Consider the following 19,539-nt stretch of genomic DNA (forward strand, 5'->3'; position numbering starts at 1 on the left):
CCCACCACCACCATGCCCACTATCCATGTCCTGGAGGGAGTCAAGCAGAACTGTGGCACGAACAGTGGGTACTGAAGATAACTAAAGCTACAACAAGTACATTTTCATTTTGTCATTCTTTTTAATGAGAAGTAAAATAAGAGCTGACAGAGGAGATCCTGGGCAAGAGAAAGCTTTATGATATATAAAAACTTCTCTGCTTCTTCCCCACTCTATTATGTGAAGAATGAGTCATACTTCTGACAGCAGCGGATGAGAAAAGTTGTGGCAGAGGGACTGCAAGCACAAAAGGAGGCAGATGGACCAGTGCTGGAACATGCTGAACAAACAGCTTACTTCATTTTGTTTATTCTCTACCAAGGCACTTGGTCGCTGGGTATTGGGAATGTTACATCAAACTAAAACCATTGTGCTAATTCTTCTCTGGTGTCATGCTCCAGATTTCAAAAGAATTACAGCTTTGGTCTTGAAGCAACAACAACAAACTGGCTGAAATATCTCTGCCAAACAAAACTGAATTAAATCATGCATTTGCATTTATTTTCTTTCTCCAGAAAATAAATAGTTCTCCTTTACTTCATTTCAGTGAGGACTCTGAAAGCAAAACAGGAGGCAGTTTATCTAAGACATAGTTAGCTATCTCCAGGCTTTACTGTAAGAATCCATGCAGACTCGAGTGACCACCACCCTTTTTAATAGCCATCCCACCTCAGACTGCTCACACCTTTCCAGGCACAAACTGTACTCGCGAACAAGGTAACTTGGTGACAAAACACTGCAGAGATGAGTGCTGAGGTGCCTCCAAGCTAGGTACCTGGGCACATGGCGTGGTAGCACATCCCAGGTTTTACATGTCTCCTGCAAAGAAACACAGACTTTGACTGGAATGGGCTGCCCAAGGAGGCTGTGGATGCCCCATCCCTGGAAGCATTCAAGGCCAGGCTGGATGTGGCTCTGGGCAGCCTGGTCTGGTGGTTGGTCACCCTGCACATAGCAGGGGGGTTGAAACTGGGTGATCATTGTGGTTCTTTTCAACCCAGGCCTTTCTATGATTCTATGGCTTAAGATATAAAGACCAAAGATGGCATTAGTTGGCTCAATGTGAGCAGCTTCCTAGAGCATGGTACGGTGGGATATGTGAGTGACCTCTGTCCTATGAGGGAAGAGCAACCTGGTGCTGCAGTGCTTCCCCCCTTCTTCTCCCATCCTTGCCACCACTGCCTCCAGCTGGCTCAGCCAGCCCTGTTCAATGTATGCCAGCAAAGAGGATTTCACTAAGTCAGTTCACAAAAGCATGTAGTATGTGACGGAGATGATTAATTCTCATTTTTACATGGGGGTACACTGGTTGCAAACTAATTGCAAAAGAAATACATAACCTAAACAATTTATGAAGCTGGAAATTTCGTTCGTTGAAGTGGACATTTTTAACACCCGGTGGTCAAATGTTTAGATGCCTTCCTAAAATTCTGAATAAATACTGTGACTAAAGGTCATACTATTCTCTCCTTCAAAAGCACACGTATAATCTGTCTTTATCTGGTATTTTAAAATACAACTTAGAGAGTCTCCAACAGAGGAGGGGAACAAGGATGATGCAAGGGCTGGAGCACATCTCCTATGAAGGCTGAAGGAGCTGGGCTAGTTCATCCTGGAAAAGAGAAGGCTGTGAGGAGACTGCAGCCTTCCAATGATTGAATGGAGTTTATGAACAAGAGGGAAATCAACTCTTTATGTGGGTAGACAGTGATAGAACAAGGAGGAATGACTTTAAACTAAAGGAAGAAAGATTTAGATTAGATGTCTGTGGGAAGTTCTTTACTGAGAGAATGGTGAGGCACTGGAACAGGCTGCCCAGAGATGCTGTGGATGTCCTGTTCCTAGAGGTGTTTAAGGCCAGGTTTCATGGGGCTCTGGGCAATCTGATCTAGTATTTGGTCTAGTAGGTGGCAGCCTTGTGTATGGCTTGGAGTGCTGGAACTTGATGATGCTTGAGGTACCTTCCAACCCAAGACATTCTATGATTCTATGAATGTACAATATCCTAAACTATTTCCCAAAGCCAGAAAAACAGAAAATGTTGCTGCTGGCTCAAACCCCGTCTGTGTTTTACCTAAAGAAACGTCATGAAAATACAAGCTCAGGACAAAATTTTCAACTGACTTTGTACACATGCTTTTATAGTACAAGTACACAAGCATGTGAGTTCTCTGTAAGCACTTGTGTCTGAACATTTACATGAATGCATGCATATGTATGTATGCATATGTATGTATGCATGCATGCAGCTGGAAATACATCTGCACACACTTGTGTATTCACCAACATCACCATAAGCAGGAATGTAAAAGTAAATGGACTGCAGTAAAAAAAAGAGTGTATAATATGAAGAAAGTGGGGACACCCAGAGCAGGGTGAGCAGGGCCGTGTCTAGGTGGCTCTGGGAGGTCCCCAAGGAGGAGACCCTGCAGCCTCTGGGCAGCCTGTGCCGGTGCTCCGCCACTGCACAGCACAGAAGGGCTCCTGGTGTTCAGATGGAATCTCCTGTGCTCCATTTTGTACCCATGACCTCTGGTCCTGGCACCAGGCACCACTGACAGAACCTGGCTCCAATCTCTGGCACTCTTGCTTCAGGGATTCATGGACTTTGATGACATTTTCCTGAGCCCCCTCTTCTCCAGCTAAGCAGCACCAGCTTCCTCAGCCTCTCCCCTCAGTTCTTCCACCATCTTTATGGCCGTCTGTTGGATTCTTTCTACTATGTCCAGGTCTCTCTCATACTGGGTAGTACAGAACTGGACCCAGCACTCCAGGTGTGGCCTCACCAGTGCTGAATAGAGTGGAAGAACCATCTCTCTTGACTTGCTCGCAGGGCTTGTCTAATGCGGTGCAGGATACCATAAGCACTCTTAAGAGCAAGGTCATGCTACTGGCTCTTGTTCAATTTGGTGTCCAGTAGGACCTGCATGTCCTTTCCTGCCATGCTGCTTCCCAGTTGGGTTATTCCCCACCAAGGGTAAGTCTTTGCACTTCTTCTTGTTATACCTCCTGAGGTTAAGTATTAGCAAAGACTACCCTGATATGAACGTGTATTTGGTGTTGGCTGGAGTTTGCATGGAAAGACTTGCAGGCTGTATTTAATAGCGGCATTTAACCACCAAATGTAAGATGTGGAACCCCTAAACCTTATCATTCTGACTTTGCAACCCTGATGATATTTATTTATCCATCTGTTGTGTCATGGTTACTGTAAAACAGACAGTAGAAAGGCATTAAATGATGCTTATTTTGCTTCTGGTTTCTGTATTTGTGTGAAGAAAGATTTTAGCAGAATAGCACAGAGTTAACTATGAGATAAACACTGTCCATAACTGAGTAGGGAACTTAGGATGTCTATTCTATATAAAAACAATGTTAGATGTCTCTTGTCATCCCATTTAAATTTTAACATTCATCATCAATACAATAAAGAGGAACACGAAACAGTTAAGAAAAGACTACAGGTGATAAAAAAAAAATGTCATGACTAATGTTGCAAAAAGAAACAGCTTGAAAACCTGCTGTGTTTTTCCGTTCTGAATATTTCCTGTTAAAATTGCCGCTACTCCTTCACCTTTCTTCATGCAGCTGTCACATTCATCTGCCCATCTATCCAGCCTTATGGCTGACAGCAGATGAGCTACTAGCATTCAATGACATTTTATTCCTGGATTGCACAGAAAATGAACATAGGCTTTGCAATTTTAGTCTCTGGAAATAGATATGTGTTAGTAGGCTAAGCTGCTGTGCTGAAGACAGGCAGCACTAAAATCGTCAATGGTGGTATTATCTTGACGGATCCATTTTAACAAAAAAGTCCCTTGATTTACAGAAGTGAAACCGTCACTGAAAGTTCGTGCCTGTAGATAGCAAAATATTGACCAAGCAACAGGAAAAATATGCAGACTTCCTCATTTTACTTGCCTTCATCATTTGATAGCTGCCTTGATGCAGGAGGTTGCCCCATCTCCCATGTACCATTCCCACGACTGTGTGTCTGATTTACAAATGTCTCTTTGTTCTGTAGGCACTGGCTGATGAATTTGCATGGGTCTGTCAAGCTATGTGTTCTGTCAGAGACCCAGCCTTGCCCAGGTATGTGTAAGGCAGCTCTCAGCCCCTTCTGCTGCGGTGCAGAGCAGACAGAACCTGTCCAGAGACTGCAGGGACAGAGAAATGGACCAGGTAGTGGACCATCATAAAATCTATGTGACTGTAGGGGGCCTGCAGTGGTCGTTTTTCTTGCCACTGTGGGCTGAATAGAGCAGAGCCATCATTCATGAGCAACGATCCTGCACAGGGCTGGAGAGAAAGTAGGTCTATGGGGAAGGAGAATTAAAAAGAGTGAGTCAGTCTTTTGTGAAACTGGGCTGTTGTTGGGAACCAGAAATGCAAAAGGGAAGAGAAACAGAGACAAGGGTGCATGTAACTGCAGACCAGATGGATGTCTTGCATTCTGTTGTGTCTTGGATCCTCTGTGAGTTTACCAGGAGTCAAGATGCAGAAATAATTGGAGTTGTGAGCTGTTGAGTATGATGTGCGTATGTCATCTTGTGATGAGACTTTGATTCCTTGTGATATTCTGTGATGACTTCCCCAGAATTGCTGAAGTTTTTATTAGTAAGGAAATATAATAAACTCCCCTCGGAAGCTGAGTCATCCAATGACTATACAAAACATCTCAAGCAGTCACCCAAAATCCAGTTTTTCAGGTGCAGCGAGAGCTGGTAGCCAATTCCATCTATCCAAACCCAGGCTAAAAGCAAAACACAGCATTCCTTTACAAAAGGGAGGAAGCAGCACTCTCCAGAAAACAGGGTGCATAAGGATGTGAATGTGAGAAATTATCCTGGCAGTGAAGATACCTTGTGTATATGGGAACAGCCTGCCTATCAGACTCAGTGTTTATCAGCACGGGCCATGTGATGGAGATGCTATTCAACTGTCTCTGTGCTGGCTCTGTTACTTGCTGATAAGATGCAGATAAGATTGGTTGGGGCCCTAATGGGTGGCAGCTGTGCCCACAGCAAGGGGGGTTGCAACTAGATGATCTTTTAGATCCCTTCCAACCCTAAGTCGTTATATAATTCTATGGTTGTATGATCAGATGCCATCTCAGTGGCTGGAGCATCTCAGAAGCCACAGCCCTCCTCTGGCCGTGACTTTGCTGTCTGAAGTGGTAGTTCCCATGCTGCTCCTTGTTGCACACCACTGCTTCCTCCCCAAAGGCTCTGACACTGAAAGCTGCCCTCCAAGCCACTCATGGGACCATTTCCTACTCTGCTTCAATCCAAAGGGAATGAGCTGAGACCTCCTGTTTCAGGTGTTTGGGGTGAATGTCTCCGTGGCTGAATAGGGTGAGAGCACACATTTGAGCAGCTTTGCTGGCAGACTTTGGACTGGGACAGTAAGCAAAGCAGCTGGAAGAGGACACCTATGCACGGCCCTCAGTGCAACGAGAACTGGCAAGGTCTGAGTTAGGCACCACTGGAGTGGACTCAGCTGGGTCCCAGTTCACAGTCAGCCCACCTTGAAAGTTCCTGATCTCTACCTGGGAGCTTTATAAACTTATTTTGCACTGTTAGTGCAAAGGTAGCAAATGTTCAAAAACAACGCTCATGGATGGTCAAGCTCACTGAAGAGAGTGAAGTTACTAGCCTAGTTCCTTCATAAGCTGGTTTTCCATGCCCTCCTTCAGGCCCATGCTTTAAAAAGCTCATAGCGCTGCTTGCAAGCTGTATGTACCTCCTCCCTGGTGCAGGGATCTGTGAGCTCTGGTGACACTCAGCTACACAGCCACTGCCTGCTGCAACTCCAGCCCCACATGGGGAGCACACCCTGAGGGCTATTACACCTCTTTGGCAGTCCATGTATACAGCTAAAGTGAAGAGCACTAGCAGTAAATGACAGTGAGGTGCAGGTGGCCAACAGAGGGGAGATTACAAACAGGGCTGTCCAAAGCAATTTGGGATGTAAACGACTGTAAATGTAGGTGGTGAGGTTTGCTGGGAGACTCTCCAGATACTGAGCTGTAGTACATAGCAAGATTCCTGACCTGCTGCCAGCTATCACAGCACAGCTGAGGCTGGCAGGGCCCTCTGGGTCCCTCTGCTCCAGCCCCTGCCCCAGCAGGGACACTCAGAGCAGGGTGCCCAGGGCTGCATCCACACAGCTTTGGGAGATCCCCAAGGAGGAGACCCCACATCACTGGGCAGCCTGTGCCAGTGCTCCGTCACTGCACAGCACAGAGGTATTTCCTGATGTTTATGAAATGAAACACAGCACCTAGAGATACATCTGGTCCTCCCGTGTGTGTTGACAGAACAGAAGAATAAACAAACTGTTACATCTGCCGTGTGTATAGAACCCTATTTCACAACTGCAGTGAACTAGGAGCACTCATCTGTGCCATCTGTGTTTGGATGTGGTGCTCAGGGACATGATTTAGTGGAGGGCTGTTAGAGTTAGGGTAGTACGGTCAGGCTGCAGTTGGACTTGATGATCTTAAGGTCTTTTCCAACCTGAGCAATTCTGTGATTCTGTGATCACTGCTGCAGTAAGGCGTTCACTGCAGCTTCTTGTTATGGCCTAAAATAGCAATGGATTTACTCCCTATCAGCATTCAAAAAAAAAAAAAAGAAAAAAAAAAAGCAGTCCCTTGGCTCCACAAACTCATCCTTGAATTGCTTGTGCTGAATATGATTACTCATTAACCCCTAGAAACATGCTTATGGTTTCACTCATTTCTGCACAAGAAGTCTGGGAAATAATGCTTCATAATTCCACAAACTCCACTTAACAGTGATCCATGTGAAGGGCATATGGGAACCTATCCTAATAATTCAAGCAACTTCAATTACTGAGAGCACAGATATTTAAGTGTGGCCCAAACACAGGAATCCAGACAGTTTCCAGATGCCACTTAGCTGCAGGGCCCTTTTTGTTGGGCCAAAACACATGCGACACTGCCGTGTGATTGCTAGCAGCCCTCCTTGAGCTGAGAACATTTCTCTCTTAAGAAAACGTAAGATCTACTAATCAGGACCTACTTCCTTTTCTTACTACTGTTTGCTCTTGTGTGGCTTCTGCGTAAACAGCGTTTGGGTTTTGCTTCAAGTTTTCGTGCTTCTGATTTCAAGCAACAAAACTGAAAGTGGTAAGCAACAGTGGGCAGAAGAAGGAGACCGAGCACACCAGAAGGCACACCAGCTGAGGTAAGACAAGGCTTGCTTGCTTTTTCTGACTAAGATATAATAGTTGCTGTGAATAAAATACAATCTGCTTATATATTGCTTGCGGTAAGCTTTGCATATGATAGAAGCTGTGATCGTTAACTAAATTTCTCTATGATAAAGTTGGACTCGAGAATTTTCTTTGGCAGAAAAAAGGGTGGATTTATGTAACTTGCAGTGCTTCCAGATGGAAGATGACAGTCAAGTAGTGGGTCTGATTAAGTGAGTGTTGGCTTTTAACAGGATGACAAAAATATGTGGTCAATGGAAAACTTTTAAAATTAAAGAGGTTAGGAGTTAGAGTCTGAACTTATTTATCTGAAATATTGTGCATGCAGCGAGGTTAATAAAGTGCTGCATGTTTTGGTGGATGTAATTCAGTGTTAATTCCAAATGTTGCGTTCTGTTACATTATTCTTGGTAATGCTACTCCTGAAACACAACGCGAATAGCAGAAGGAAAGCCAATGGGAACCTTGAGACATGTCAGAACTTTGGTTTTCTCGGGGTACAGAGGCAGATGCAAGCAATCCCAAACATAGCAGCAATACCATAACTGCCTTAACATTATGAGTATGGGATTGTTGTGGCAGAAGCCTTCTTCAGACTGAGGGCTGTTGTGATAGATGCACGGAGCACCTCCTTTTCCTGGCATACAATCGGATCAATATATTTAATCTCTTAGGGTAAAAAAGTCATGTATTTTGAATGAATGGTCTGATACCTTTATTTATCACTGCATGTGCAGAACACCTCACTGAAAATACATTCTCTGTGTTATAGAGATCTCGGGGTTTAGAAGTAGCGGATGTGAGAAACTTCTCAGTCTGGAAATGGAGAGTTTCCCTTTTACACTTTTAGCAGCAGCCTCTTCCAGCTCACCTCCCCCAGTGAGAGGAGATGACACAAAAAAAGGCCCTCTTCTATCTGCCAGACCATAGACTCCCAGCAGCCCTGCTGAGCACCCCATGTGGGAACGCATCAGTAGTGGTACATTCACACTATCCACCTCCTTCAGAAACCTGTAAACCTTGACTGCATCCTCCTCCTGTCCATGATGAATTTACCCATGCTTTCGAGTCCTTGCTCCATCACCTTGCTGATTTCACTCACCCCTCTCTGCCTGTTCCCTAACACTATAATGTCTTTCTTTGGGGGGTGCAGAGAACAGAACTGCATGGCACGTTCACTGGGGGAATGCAGGAAGGTTTTATACCAGGTGATTTTATACCAGCTGTCCCACACTTCTTGGTGATGTGACTCATTTTCTTCAAACTTTTGCTGCTTCTGCTGCAGCTAATGCAGAAATGACTTTGGCAAACAGTTGGTGATGGCTCCATCGCTGATGCCAAATTCCCTTTCTTGACAGTAACAGTTTCAAGTTCTGTATCATGTAAGCAAGGTTTAGGTTATTTGCTCCAGCATTTATCACCTTCTATTAAAATGCTCATCTGCAGACTTTCCAGTATGGCATCAATGAATGTCAATGGGTGTAATTTTTTCCTCATGGAAGAACTCTGTGATACTCCTTTGTTTCAAACACACTTCCTTGTCAGACACCATTTTGTCAGACTGTCCCCCTGATGGCACCTGCCAACAAAATGTAATGGGATGTTGTTGGGAAGGTTCCACATCTATTGCCATACCACCTTCTGTCTCTAATGTCATGAGCCAAAACAATAAAACAGGAGGCATTACTTTTGGAGCAGCTCTCATATATATGGAAATCGGTCTTGGGGGTCAGTAAGCTCCCAGGCATCAGGACTGCTGACTCACAGCCCCCAAGTTTCTCTCTCACGCTGTTCTTGTAGATGAAGAGCTGCCCTGGTGATGCAATGGTCCCCTGGAATGGCACATGATTATAATGGTGGGTTATGTGCCTTGGACAGCAGTCCAAGTCTGAGAGCCTTTAGGGTACTCATACAAATGCCATCTGGTCCTGATTACTTATTGGCCTCTCATTTGTCTATTCAGTTTGATATTTCCTACTCATGTATGTCCAGTGCATCTGGCTCTTCCGACTTAACAGAAGTTTTGTTGAATCCTCTGTGATTTGGTTGTTGCTGTTGTGTGGTTTGGGTTTTGTGCGGTTTCTTTTGATTGTTTGTTTGTTGTTTTTACTTGTTTCCTATTCCCTCTAAAATGATGTAGACTTCTTGGTCGTGGGACTGCTCCTCTCTCCCACAACACTGACACTGTGATTCCTACCACGATTGCTGGTACACTGCTCCTTCCCTCCCTCCCTGCCAGAACTGGGGCCTGTGCAGCACTAAAGATCAAAAAGCATCGTGTCTTGCAGACTGCAGAACCATTTGTCCTAGGAATTAGGCGTTTGTTGCATATCTTGTTCTGAACTTGAAATTTCCTGCCATTACTACCTGCTTTCAGCTTTTCTAACATTTCCTGATGACTATCATTATCATGGTGAGGAGTTTGGTAGCATAACCTTAGTACTATATTTTTTTTCATTATTAGAAGATGGAATGACTGTCCACAAGGACTTTTAGCCATAGTATTTGTATGCAATTGCTAGTTACACAGTCCTTCCTGCACAGTGCCACTCCTTCACCTATATGTCCTACACTATCATTACTATCAAGCCAGCATCATGGCACAGAGGCTCCCATTGATATACTTTACAAGACAGCAGAGAAGTCTTCCAGTACCACTCAAGAGAGAATCTCATTTCCGATTGTCCTGTTCTGTCCCTCTGTTTTTCTCAGAAGGATAATAGTACCGCCAATATACCTTCTGAAGTCTATGGGGGGCCCTGTAGGTCTGGTCCTACACCTGAAACCCCTCCTGTTCATTCCTGTTTTGCAAATGGCTTGTATGAATGAATGCTTGGACTATAGCAAAGCACCATGAAAAGTCTCTTCTCTTTGAAGTACACTGGTCTGTGATGTTTCCCTGTAAAATAGGGACCAACTTCCATTAGAAGAAAAGATGGTTCCTAGTCCCACACAGAAAACTTTGATGTCAGACAGTAACTTTGTACCAGGTACTAAAACTAGGTTGGATGGAGCCCTGAGAAGAGCCTGACCTGGTGGGTGGCAACCCTGCCCATAGCATAGGGCTTGCATTTAGGTGATTTTTTAGGTCCCTTCCAAGCCAAGCCATTTGTGATTCTATGATTCTACGAAATCTCCTTGGACTGCAATTGTTCTGTTGGGAAGCCTACGTTGTCTATCCCCTACACTGGAGAAGAAACTTTCAAATAAGGAGATTTCCTTTAGGGGAGAACGAGTGTTCAGTTTGCCCAGTTCCAGTCTTCAGCACTCCTGTACTTCATAGACATTATTGTCCTTGTTTCCTGGAGGGATGATTTCAGGCTCTGCAGGGATGGCCACATTACTGTTGTGAGTGAAAGCCCCTGTTCCCCAAGCCCGAGCTGCCGCAGTCCCATCCTGCTACAGGGGATAAGTTCTGCTTCTTAGGAACCCAGCCTGGGTAGGTCCCATTTCCCATGCTCTGCCTCACAGTTTGGCCACAAAAAAATAACTTCTGGGGCACATCTGATTGCTATACTAAGGGATCCGTACTCTGACACAGAGCCCTGAAGAGGTCACTGGCTGCCCTCAACACAGAGCAGCTCTTGTACCACAGAAAAGTATCTGAATTAATTTATTAGTTTCCATTTACAGTGTTGCCATTATTATAGTGTGTAAGTGGTAGTCCAAGGTGCCCAAGTTTTCCCTGTAGGGAAATTCCAAGAACACAAATAACTTTATTTAAAATTATGAGGACTGTGAGGTCCAAAAAAAAAAAGACATAACCTGCAAGCCTATACCACCAGGCCCTTATCTTTCTCACTGGGACGTATTAAAGCTTTTTCCATGCACTTGGAAATTTCATATAGTTCTGCTTTTTAGGCTAAATTTTTTCAGTGCATTTCTGGGATGTGCTGGCAGTTGCAGAGACAGCATTGCTGTCCCACTGTTAAACAAGTAACAGAACCAGAGACCTCCTTTTAGGAGTTGGACTTGATTATATTTACAGATCCCTTCCATTTCAGGGTATTCTATAATTCTATGATTTTAGAAGCCTACTAGTTACAGATCATCTGAGAGAAAAAAGGCAGGAGTTTAGCAAGGAAATGGACTTTAATAAGAAAAAAAAAAAATGTGTATACTATTTAGAGTGTTTTATTGACTGGTTGTTTTGATTTGACTGAAATATAGCCTCATGGGAGTGAAAATATCATTTTCTATGGAAATAACCTGTTTTCCACAGGCCGTTTTTATTAGGGCTGCTAATGCAGGCTGCCATGGAAGTACCTGTAGATGAATGTCTGATGGAAGATATTAGCACACGAAAGGTTGGAAAAGTAGTAAATGAAGAAAAGGCCCCACAAAAAGAGACTAGGAAACTAACTAGAGGAAAGAAGAAATGCAGTGTGACGGGGAGGGAGTTAAAAAAGAACCTTGAATGAGAATAGTATTTATAGTGTTTCAGGTCAAAACATCATTAATTTATACACGTTGAAGTACATCAGTGTGTTCTTGCTATCACTCAGGCATATTGAGAGACATGCTGTCAACAGCAGATATTGTACCAGGAAGATCTGGCCGGTTCCTATTGGCAAATTCAGTTATTTTGACTTTTCATCCTATTGTGAAGCTCAGGCTTACTGGTGGATGATGGTTTCTTTTACTGATCAGTTTTTGAAGGTTCCATGGGTGGTATCCAGGAACTCATAACCTCCCTGTTGCAAAATGGCCAATGTCAAGTTGGCTTATTTTGCTTTGAGAAGGACAGGGAATTGCCATTAAAATGAATGCATAACATCCACTTCTAAAAGACAGCTCTTTCATAATTTGAGACAAAAACAAAAAAACAAACAACCAAAAAAGAGCAAACCAAAAAAAAACAAACAACAACAAAAAACCAGCTGTTGTAATACTGAAACCATTTAGAGCTGGTGTGTTCATTTACCGAGACATCACAAAGTGATTACTCATTCAGGAAGCTTTAATTTCCACTGCGTCTTGTAATTTCTGCCCTGTGAAACAGTCCTAGCACTGATCTCCCTGCAGAGACTGCAGCTCCGCACTCACTTTACTTCTTTATACTTTTGCAGAGAGACAGAGAGCTCCTACTCCAGACAATGAATTTTTCTGAGATGATGCTAAATGACAGCTCCACTAACAGCTCATTCACCTGTAGCACGGATGCCTTCAAGCAAGTCATTTATCCCATTGCGTACCTCTTAATCTTCTTCCTGGGCAGTGTTGGAAATAGCCTCTCCATATATGTTTTCCTCCAGCCTTCCCAGAAGAAGACCTCAGTAAACATTTACATGCAGAACTTGGCAGTTTCGGATCTCATGTTTGTGAGCACTTTGCCCTTCCGGGCCACCTATTATCTGTTGGGATCACAGTGGGTGTTTGGCGATATCCTCTGCAGGATCATGACGTACACCATGTATGTGAACATGTACTGCAGCATTTATTTTCTCACCGTGCTCAGTGTGGTTCGTTTCATGGCCATCGTCTACCCATTCAAGAGCTGGAAAGTAAGCAACATGAAGTATGCCAAGATAATGTGTGCAGTGATATGGGTCTTCGTTCTGGCAGCCTCCAGCCCTCTGCTGAGCAAAGTAATTGCTGGGTACAAAAACCCAGCCAAGTGCTTGGACCTCCACCCCAGCAGCACACACAGGCTCCTCATGATGAACAGCTTTGTCCTTGCTGTGGGCTTCATCTTGCCTTTTTGCACAATTATTGTCTGCTACATCTTTGCCATCAGAGCTCTGCTCAAGTCCAGGACTCCCCAGCGCAAGAAGGCAGTCTGTCACAGGAAAGCACTGTCAACCATCATCATCACTCTCATCCTCTTCCTTCTGTGCTTCCTTCCATACCACATACTGCGGACGGTCTACCTACTGCTCGGTGGCTGCAGCCCAGCCAAGCTGTTTGTGCACAAAGCACAGGTGGTCTCACTCTGCCTTGCTGCCACCAACAGCTGCCTGGACCCCGTGCTATATTACTTTGCAGCTGAAAATTTCAAAGCAAGAATCAGAAGTTTATACCGAAGGGAGCTCATGTAGAATTGCAGTACTACGTTCCTGCACTCCTGCCAAGACATCTAGACTGCATCCATACTACGTGATGAATGAAACTATGTGCTGCTGACCATACTGCACTGTGCCAGGGAACAAAAGTGTCTGGGATAAAGTTCAGTGAGGATGGTCAATGCCAAGACAGGAGCTCAGCAGTGCAGGTGACTGGAGGTCAGGTGCCTGGGTGTGATCTGTGATCCACTTCTACTGAGAGCTACAGATTTACTTTCAATATCCACCCTCTTCACAACAAGGGAACAAAAGGAATTTACCTTGCTACTGGAGTGCATTTCTTTCATTTCACAATACACAGATGCTGATTTGAAGGGAAACTGATCATGTGAGAGTCTGCTCTCCATGTTCTTGTGTGTGTGTAGAAGTGCCTGCCTTAGATGCTGTGCCACCCGATGTCTTCATAGTCCCCTGCCAGATCTCTCTTCAGATTCTGGCCAGAAGTTTATACGTAATAGGAATATAAACAGTGAAGATACTATCTGCTGTGGCTGACTCTGTAAAGCAAGAAGAGAGCCAAACAAAACCCACGATAGCTCAGTCTGTTCAGAAAGCATTAACATTTCTAAATATGCCTTTCTGAGGAGACCGCTGATGCATTTTGCATAATATTTCACTGATTACCAAGCGAGGTGACAATTTCCAGCAAAAAGTATGAGTACTGGGGTGACACTAATGATGTGATGATTAGCAATGAGGGCAGGATGGGAGCTGGCATGGAGCTGGAGGACCGGAGGTTTGGCAGCTCATCTCCATGCAGGGATCCAGAGGCAAACTAAACCATTTAGGCAATGAGGAACTACACCTATGCATACTTTGGAAAATATCACAGCATTGCTGTCTGCATTTTTAAGTCCCTATTTTCTAACATACTTCCTGCAAATCCAAACGGTTACAATTAAGTGAAAACAGGGTCCAAACTCTGCTTGACCTCACTGAATGCTGAATTAAAAAAAATAAAGATGAGAAAGTTCGTCATGTTTTCCAGTAGAACAGCCTCTTGTTTGAGATCGTCAGCAATGCTGGGGCCTTCTCTGCTCGTGAAATCCACCCGGAGGAAGGCTTCTGACAATGAAGGTGCTTTCTCAATGCTCTGAACTTCACTGGAGAAAACACTCAATAAACTGAATGTTATTACTACCAAGCAAAAATAACTCTAACCTGCTATTTTCTGCTCTGTCCCAAATTCACAGAAAACAAATCATTGCTGGTCAGGTGGAAAAGTACTCGGCATGTCCTTGGGAAAATCACACTTCTCTTGGCTATGTAAGGACTGTGTTCAATTGAAGAGTCAATGTGTTTTAGTCATTCTGTTCTCTCTTTGATGTAAGCACAACATTTTATCACTAAATCTTAGTAATGTTCATGTTCCAGACTCTTAATTTAATACCTCAAATTGGCTTACGTGTCTTAGAGTTGACCTACTGAAGCCATATAAACACCTGCAGTGCTGAGCCCCATGCTCTTGAAGGAACAGGGAGTAATGCCTCTGAACTGCTATGGCAGCCGGATCAAGATGGGAGCTTGTGCAAAAAGAGAGAGCAAAGAAGTAAATAGAAGGAAAGGAGACAGCCTCTTTTTCTACAGTTTTCTCTTGATCTGAGCAGGGACAAGAGACAATCCCAGAGCCTCTGATGAAATGTTGTACACCTCAACAAGGGAATGGAAAGTAATTAGGGAGGTGGTTATCCTCAGCCTAATCTCACTAATGCTTTTGCAACTGTGCCTATCCAAATGTACCCTATTAGTGGATCATTTTGCATCTAAAAAGTAATTTATCCCACTTCTAAGTTTTTTTGCATAGACTATGATACAACTTTGTCAGCAATTGAATGGGCTGTCAAAACTAAGTTTCAATAAACTAGATTTACTAGTTGCTGAAGTTATGCTTTGTATTGATTGCACAGCTAACAAGGAGTGCAGGGGGAGAAAGACAAAGATGTGAAATTTTGTTAAATGGGCTATCATTTCACAAGGGAGAAACGTCTTTGGATATGTGAGAGCACCCCGCTGCCTTCTTCACTTCACCAAGAAAATGGTTGGGAATGTGAGACCAAATCTGGGGAGTGGATAATAGTAGATTTTCTAAGTATTATTTACTGCAAAAGGATTGAAGATCATCCTTGTCAGATATCCTAATGCACAGCTTTAGTAGAACTTGCATAACATGCCATGCTCACGCTTACTGTTATTTCTCCATTCAAAACCCTCATATATTTCTACACGCAGTGCATAAAACCAGTGACCTTCACCGTGGAAATAAAATATGTAGTAAAAATTCCCCACTGTATTTATTATAAAAATTATAAAACTGGTTATTACAGAGAACAGTTAAATTACTAACAGTGCCCCTGGGTCCCTCAAGGGACCACCTGCCCTGAAAAAAAGCATCTTGGTACGCTTCCTCTTTTCTAGGAGACAAAAGCTATGAATAGTTACACCCATGGAAAATGAAAGCAATGGTAAAATTTTGAGCTCAAGAGGGACCTAAGTATAGAAACTGAAGCCTTTAAGTGATCATAAATGATTTAATTACCCGAAAATGATTGTAAATTTAGCTTCCTATGTGTGTTTTCCAGTCATTCAAGAAATCCTTGGAGTTTCTAAACAAAAGTAATTTTTTCATCCAAAGCTACACCAGAGACAAAATAGATTTTCTAAAGTAATCTTGTAGCCTGAACCACTTCACCCTCAGCACAAGGAAATATCACTCCTCATGTTTGCATTTTCATCCTCAGAGGCCCTTGTATGGATAAGTTTGTCTGATGGAGCAGTGTCGCAGTGCACAGGGAAGCACCCAATTTTTGAGGACTATGGACATGCCTCTGTCTTTTCTGCTTTCCACATGAGACTCTATGCCTTCCCAGAGGGCAAACCTGCTCCTTACTATTTTCTATATGCATTAAAAATGAAAGTGTCACAGATTAAAGGAAAAAAAAAACAACACAATTACTCCTCAACTAGCCAAGGGTGAAGAAAAGTCTTCCAGGGAAGACTGGAGTGAGTAGGACAAGAATTGTTGAGCAACCTGTTTTTATCTAACAGAGAAGATTAATATAAGCAATGTGCTACATATAGTAGTAGTCTAAATTATAATGTGAGCGAGGATTACAATATATACATATTATACATTGTAATATCTATACATTATCTGCAGTACATATGTAGTGTCTCATAAGGAGTATATAACATACATAATGCTGTTTTTATATAAATGCAAGTAATGAATTATTACAAGCAATACATTATCCTGTGTAATTTTCATTTTCATGTCATATCTTCTGCCTTCCTCAACGCACATCCTGTCAACAGGGCTTATATTTTAAGCTCTTAAGAAAGTCTGGAGGAAAGAGAAAAATACTTCTGTCCTCAGCATCCCCTCCAAGTTGCATATTGCGCTGTGCTGCAACAGCGTGTTGTGTTGGCAGCAGAGCAGCTGTTGGACTTTTTCCCCTTATCTTAGAGTTGTTGATGCTCCTCTCAGTCCTTTGGGGTGGTCAGGACAGAAGTGACTTGCTGCACCTTCAGTTGACAGGAATGGAAATAAAATCCACCCAAAATAATAAAGTATATTTGCATTCAAGAGGAGTATGTTGTTATTTCCACAGTGACCCCATCCCTAGATTAATGTTATGATATCCTATGTGGTATATGAGCCAGTTTAAAAGACGGTCTCTTTCCATGAGTGTAATAAAAGTGCAAATGCAGACACTTTGAGGGAGTCCAGTAACATTCTAGGCTATTTTGCCTTTCTGGTCAGTGTTGACCATGCTATATGACTGCAGTTCCCAACCTCTCACACCACTGCACTGTGTATATATAAGAATCTTTCCAGACATCTGCAAAGATAAACAATATATTTAACTATATGCAGCTGATGTTATGTAGTTGCATCTGTACATCCACCTGCCAAAAGCCTCCTTAGAGGCCAAAGGAATTAAATAGCTTCCTTCATCCCGAATTCCCTTTTGGCATGTTTTCTACCACCACATCCCCTTCCTCTGATTTCACAGCTGTAAGGAGAAAGCTGTTTGAGGCTGGGGCCCAGACCTGGTCACTCAAGTCACATCCCTGCTCATGGAAGAAAAAGTCAAGCCTCCATTTTCAAAGAAATAAAGCTCCGAACCTTGGTGTTTGCCATCTGTATTGACTTATAAAGGGCCTGGGTGCTGACTGAAGAGGGCACAATAACCTGAAGGCTTTCACGAAGCGATACCGTGGTCTTTACAAGCACTTACTGCTGGCTGATTTAGGGGAAAAGCTTTGCTTGGAGAATAGTGCTTGGAAAGGCTCATTTAGATGCTGCCTGTCTTTGCCTCAGCATGCTGCTCTTTGCTCATGGCTTTGCAGACTCCTGAGATAATCCAGAGAAAGGCAACAATAACACTTTTTTGGCTCTTGTAAGTATTGTGTACCAGTAGAACTGGCATTTGAGGAAAATCTGTCACTTCAATTTTTGTTCCCTTGCATATCACAACCTGAAGAAGATGTCCTCTTCATTGACAAGCTGGTTGCTCATGTTATCTCCTTGCACACTGCTGAGCTTTGCTGATTGTGGGTCAGGTCTGCAGGATCCCTCCAGAAAGAAGGGACATGTAAACTTTAGATCAGATAGCTAGAAAACAGCAAGAGGAACTGCAAGCCATGTTGGTAGACACTGGGATCATCTTGCTCCTTGCAAGCATAGAGATGGGTTGTCTTTGTGAGACCAAGGATGCTTTTGAGCTGCAGTCACCCTGAAAGTAAAATGAGAGACCCTATGATTGGAAAAGACCTGCAGGTGTGTTTAAGCCTCTTTGGTTTTGAGTGTTGGCTTGAACATTCCATTCCTCTGAAAATTATACAGTGTATTCTCCCATGCCATTCCCATCCGATCTTATGCTTCTCTATATTACATAGTCCAGCTAGTTCAAGCAAAAAGCTCTACTTATGTGCAATCATAAATTTGAAGTTAAAGTGACTGGGAAGAGGCCAGTCTTGAACTGTACTTAGTGCTAAGAGCTTAGAGAAGATGATTACACAGAAACATCACTTGGATGTACTCCTTTTGTCATGCACGCTGGTGGTCTGCTGGAGCACCTCCTTCCCACTTGGTCTCTTCCATCTGGTTTTCCTTTCTGTGTCAGCCAGAACATAACCGTGTGAGGAGGACTAATGCTCAGGGTGGGTTTGTGCTGGTGTGATCAGATGCAGCTGGAGCATGCCCAGGGAACAGGAATGACCACAAACATGGCTGGTCAGAGTGCTTGCTACTATAGTAGGCTACCCAAGCGGGTGTGCACCTGAGAAAGGCCAGTGTAGAAGCACTGAACCGTGTCCTCAAACACCACCTCCACCTTCTGGAGCTTCTGCTGTCACCTTTATATAGGGAATTATCCACGCTTGCCATCAACTCAAACCGAGTGCTGTGCAAAATGGCTACATTCAGTGTCTTGTCTGCAATAAGGTTCAGTGAGATTTAAAATTTTAAAAAGAAAGGATAAAAAAAATCAATCTGATAGTGCTGGTTTTTTAAAGCATATTCACATTTCTGGGCTGGTTTTAAATCTTCTCTTTTAGTGATGAGGGACCACCAAAAGAGAGTGCTCCAGCTGGAGTAATAAAGACCTTCGTAAGATGTATGATGGCTCTTGGGCTGGATTATTTTTCTCATTCTCTCTGGGTTTATCCTTGTAGCTGCCAAAGAAAGAAAAGAAAGGGGAAAAAAGCTAACATACAGCCTGTAAGCAATATCTCAGCCATCAGCAAAATACCCTTAAAATTATTTTTCCTGGAACTCCGGCAAGGGATGAGTTGCAAAGAGAAACCAAGCGCAGACAGGGCCTTCTTTGGCGTGGAAGGCATCTTGGGCTGGTCCTCAGGAGGGGCCTGCAGCCATCCTGCCAGGGGTGGCTGGGCTCCCCGCCTCCATGTGCTTTGTACCAACAGCATTTTGCGGTCAGGCCACATCTGTTTCAGAAAGCTGAGGAACGAGAAGTCTGAAAATTGTGTATGTTATGAAACACAGCTCTACTGTGTGGGAATCTTCTCCAGTTCATCTGCTGTGGCTGCTCGGAGGAAGGCATAACACCAACAAATGTGTTTGCTCCACATCTGGAAATGCGGGCACTCACCTTAGCTTTGCTAATACTGACTTCAGGGCTCACTCAGCTGCAGGTTTCATAGGGAACCAGAGACATGGGACAAAGAGAAACCA

General features: G+C 43.5%; 1 protein-coding gene across 1 annotated transcript; it reads left to right on the forward strand.

Moving 5' to 3' along the window:
- Positions 1-7,224: 7,224 nt before the first annotated feature.
- On the forward strand, positions 7,225-15,024 carry CYSLTR2 (cysteinyl leukotriene receptor 2). Its single transcript, XM_072358667.1, has 2 exons — positions 7,225-7,253; positions 12,351-15,024. The coding sequence occupies exon 2, from the start codon at positions 12,378-12,380 to the stop codon at positions 13,317-13,319; it is 942 nt and encodes a 313-aa protein (XP_072214768.1). The 5' UTR covers positions 7,225-7,253; positions 12,351-12,377; the 3' UTR covers positions 13,320-15,024.
- The last annotated feature ends 4,515 nt before the right edge of the window (positions 15,025-19,539 follow it).

Source organism: Excalfactoria chinensis, chromosome 1, assembly GCF_039878825.1.
Source record: "Excalfactoria chinensis isolate bCotChi1 chromosome 1, bCotChi1.hap2, whole genome shotgun sequence".
Taxonomy (NCBI): Eukaryota; Metazoa; Chordata; class Aves; order Galliformes; family Phasianidae; genus Excalfactoria; species Excalfactoria chinensis.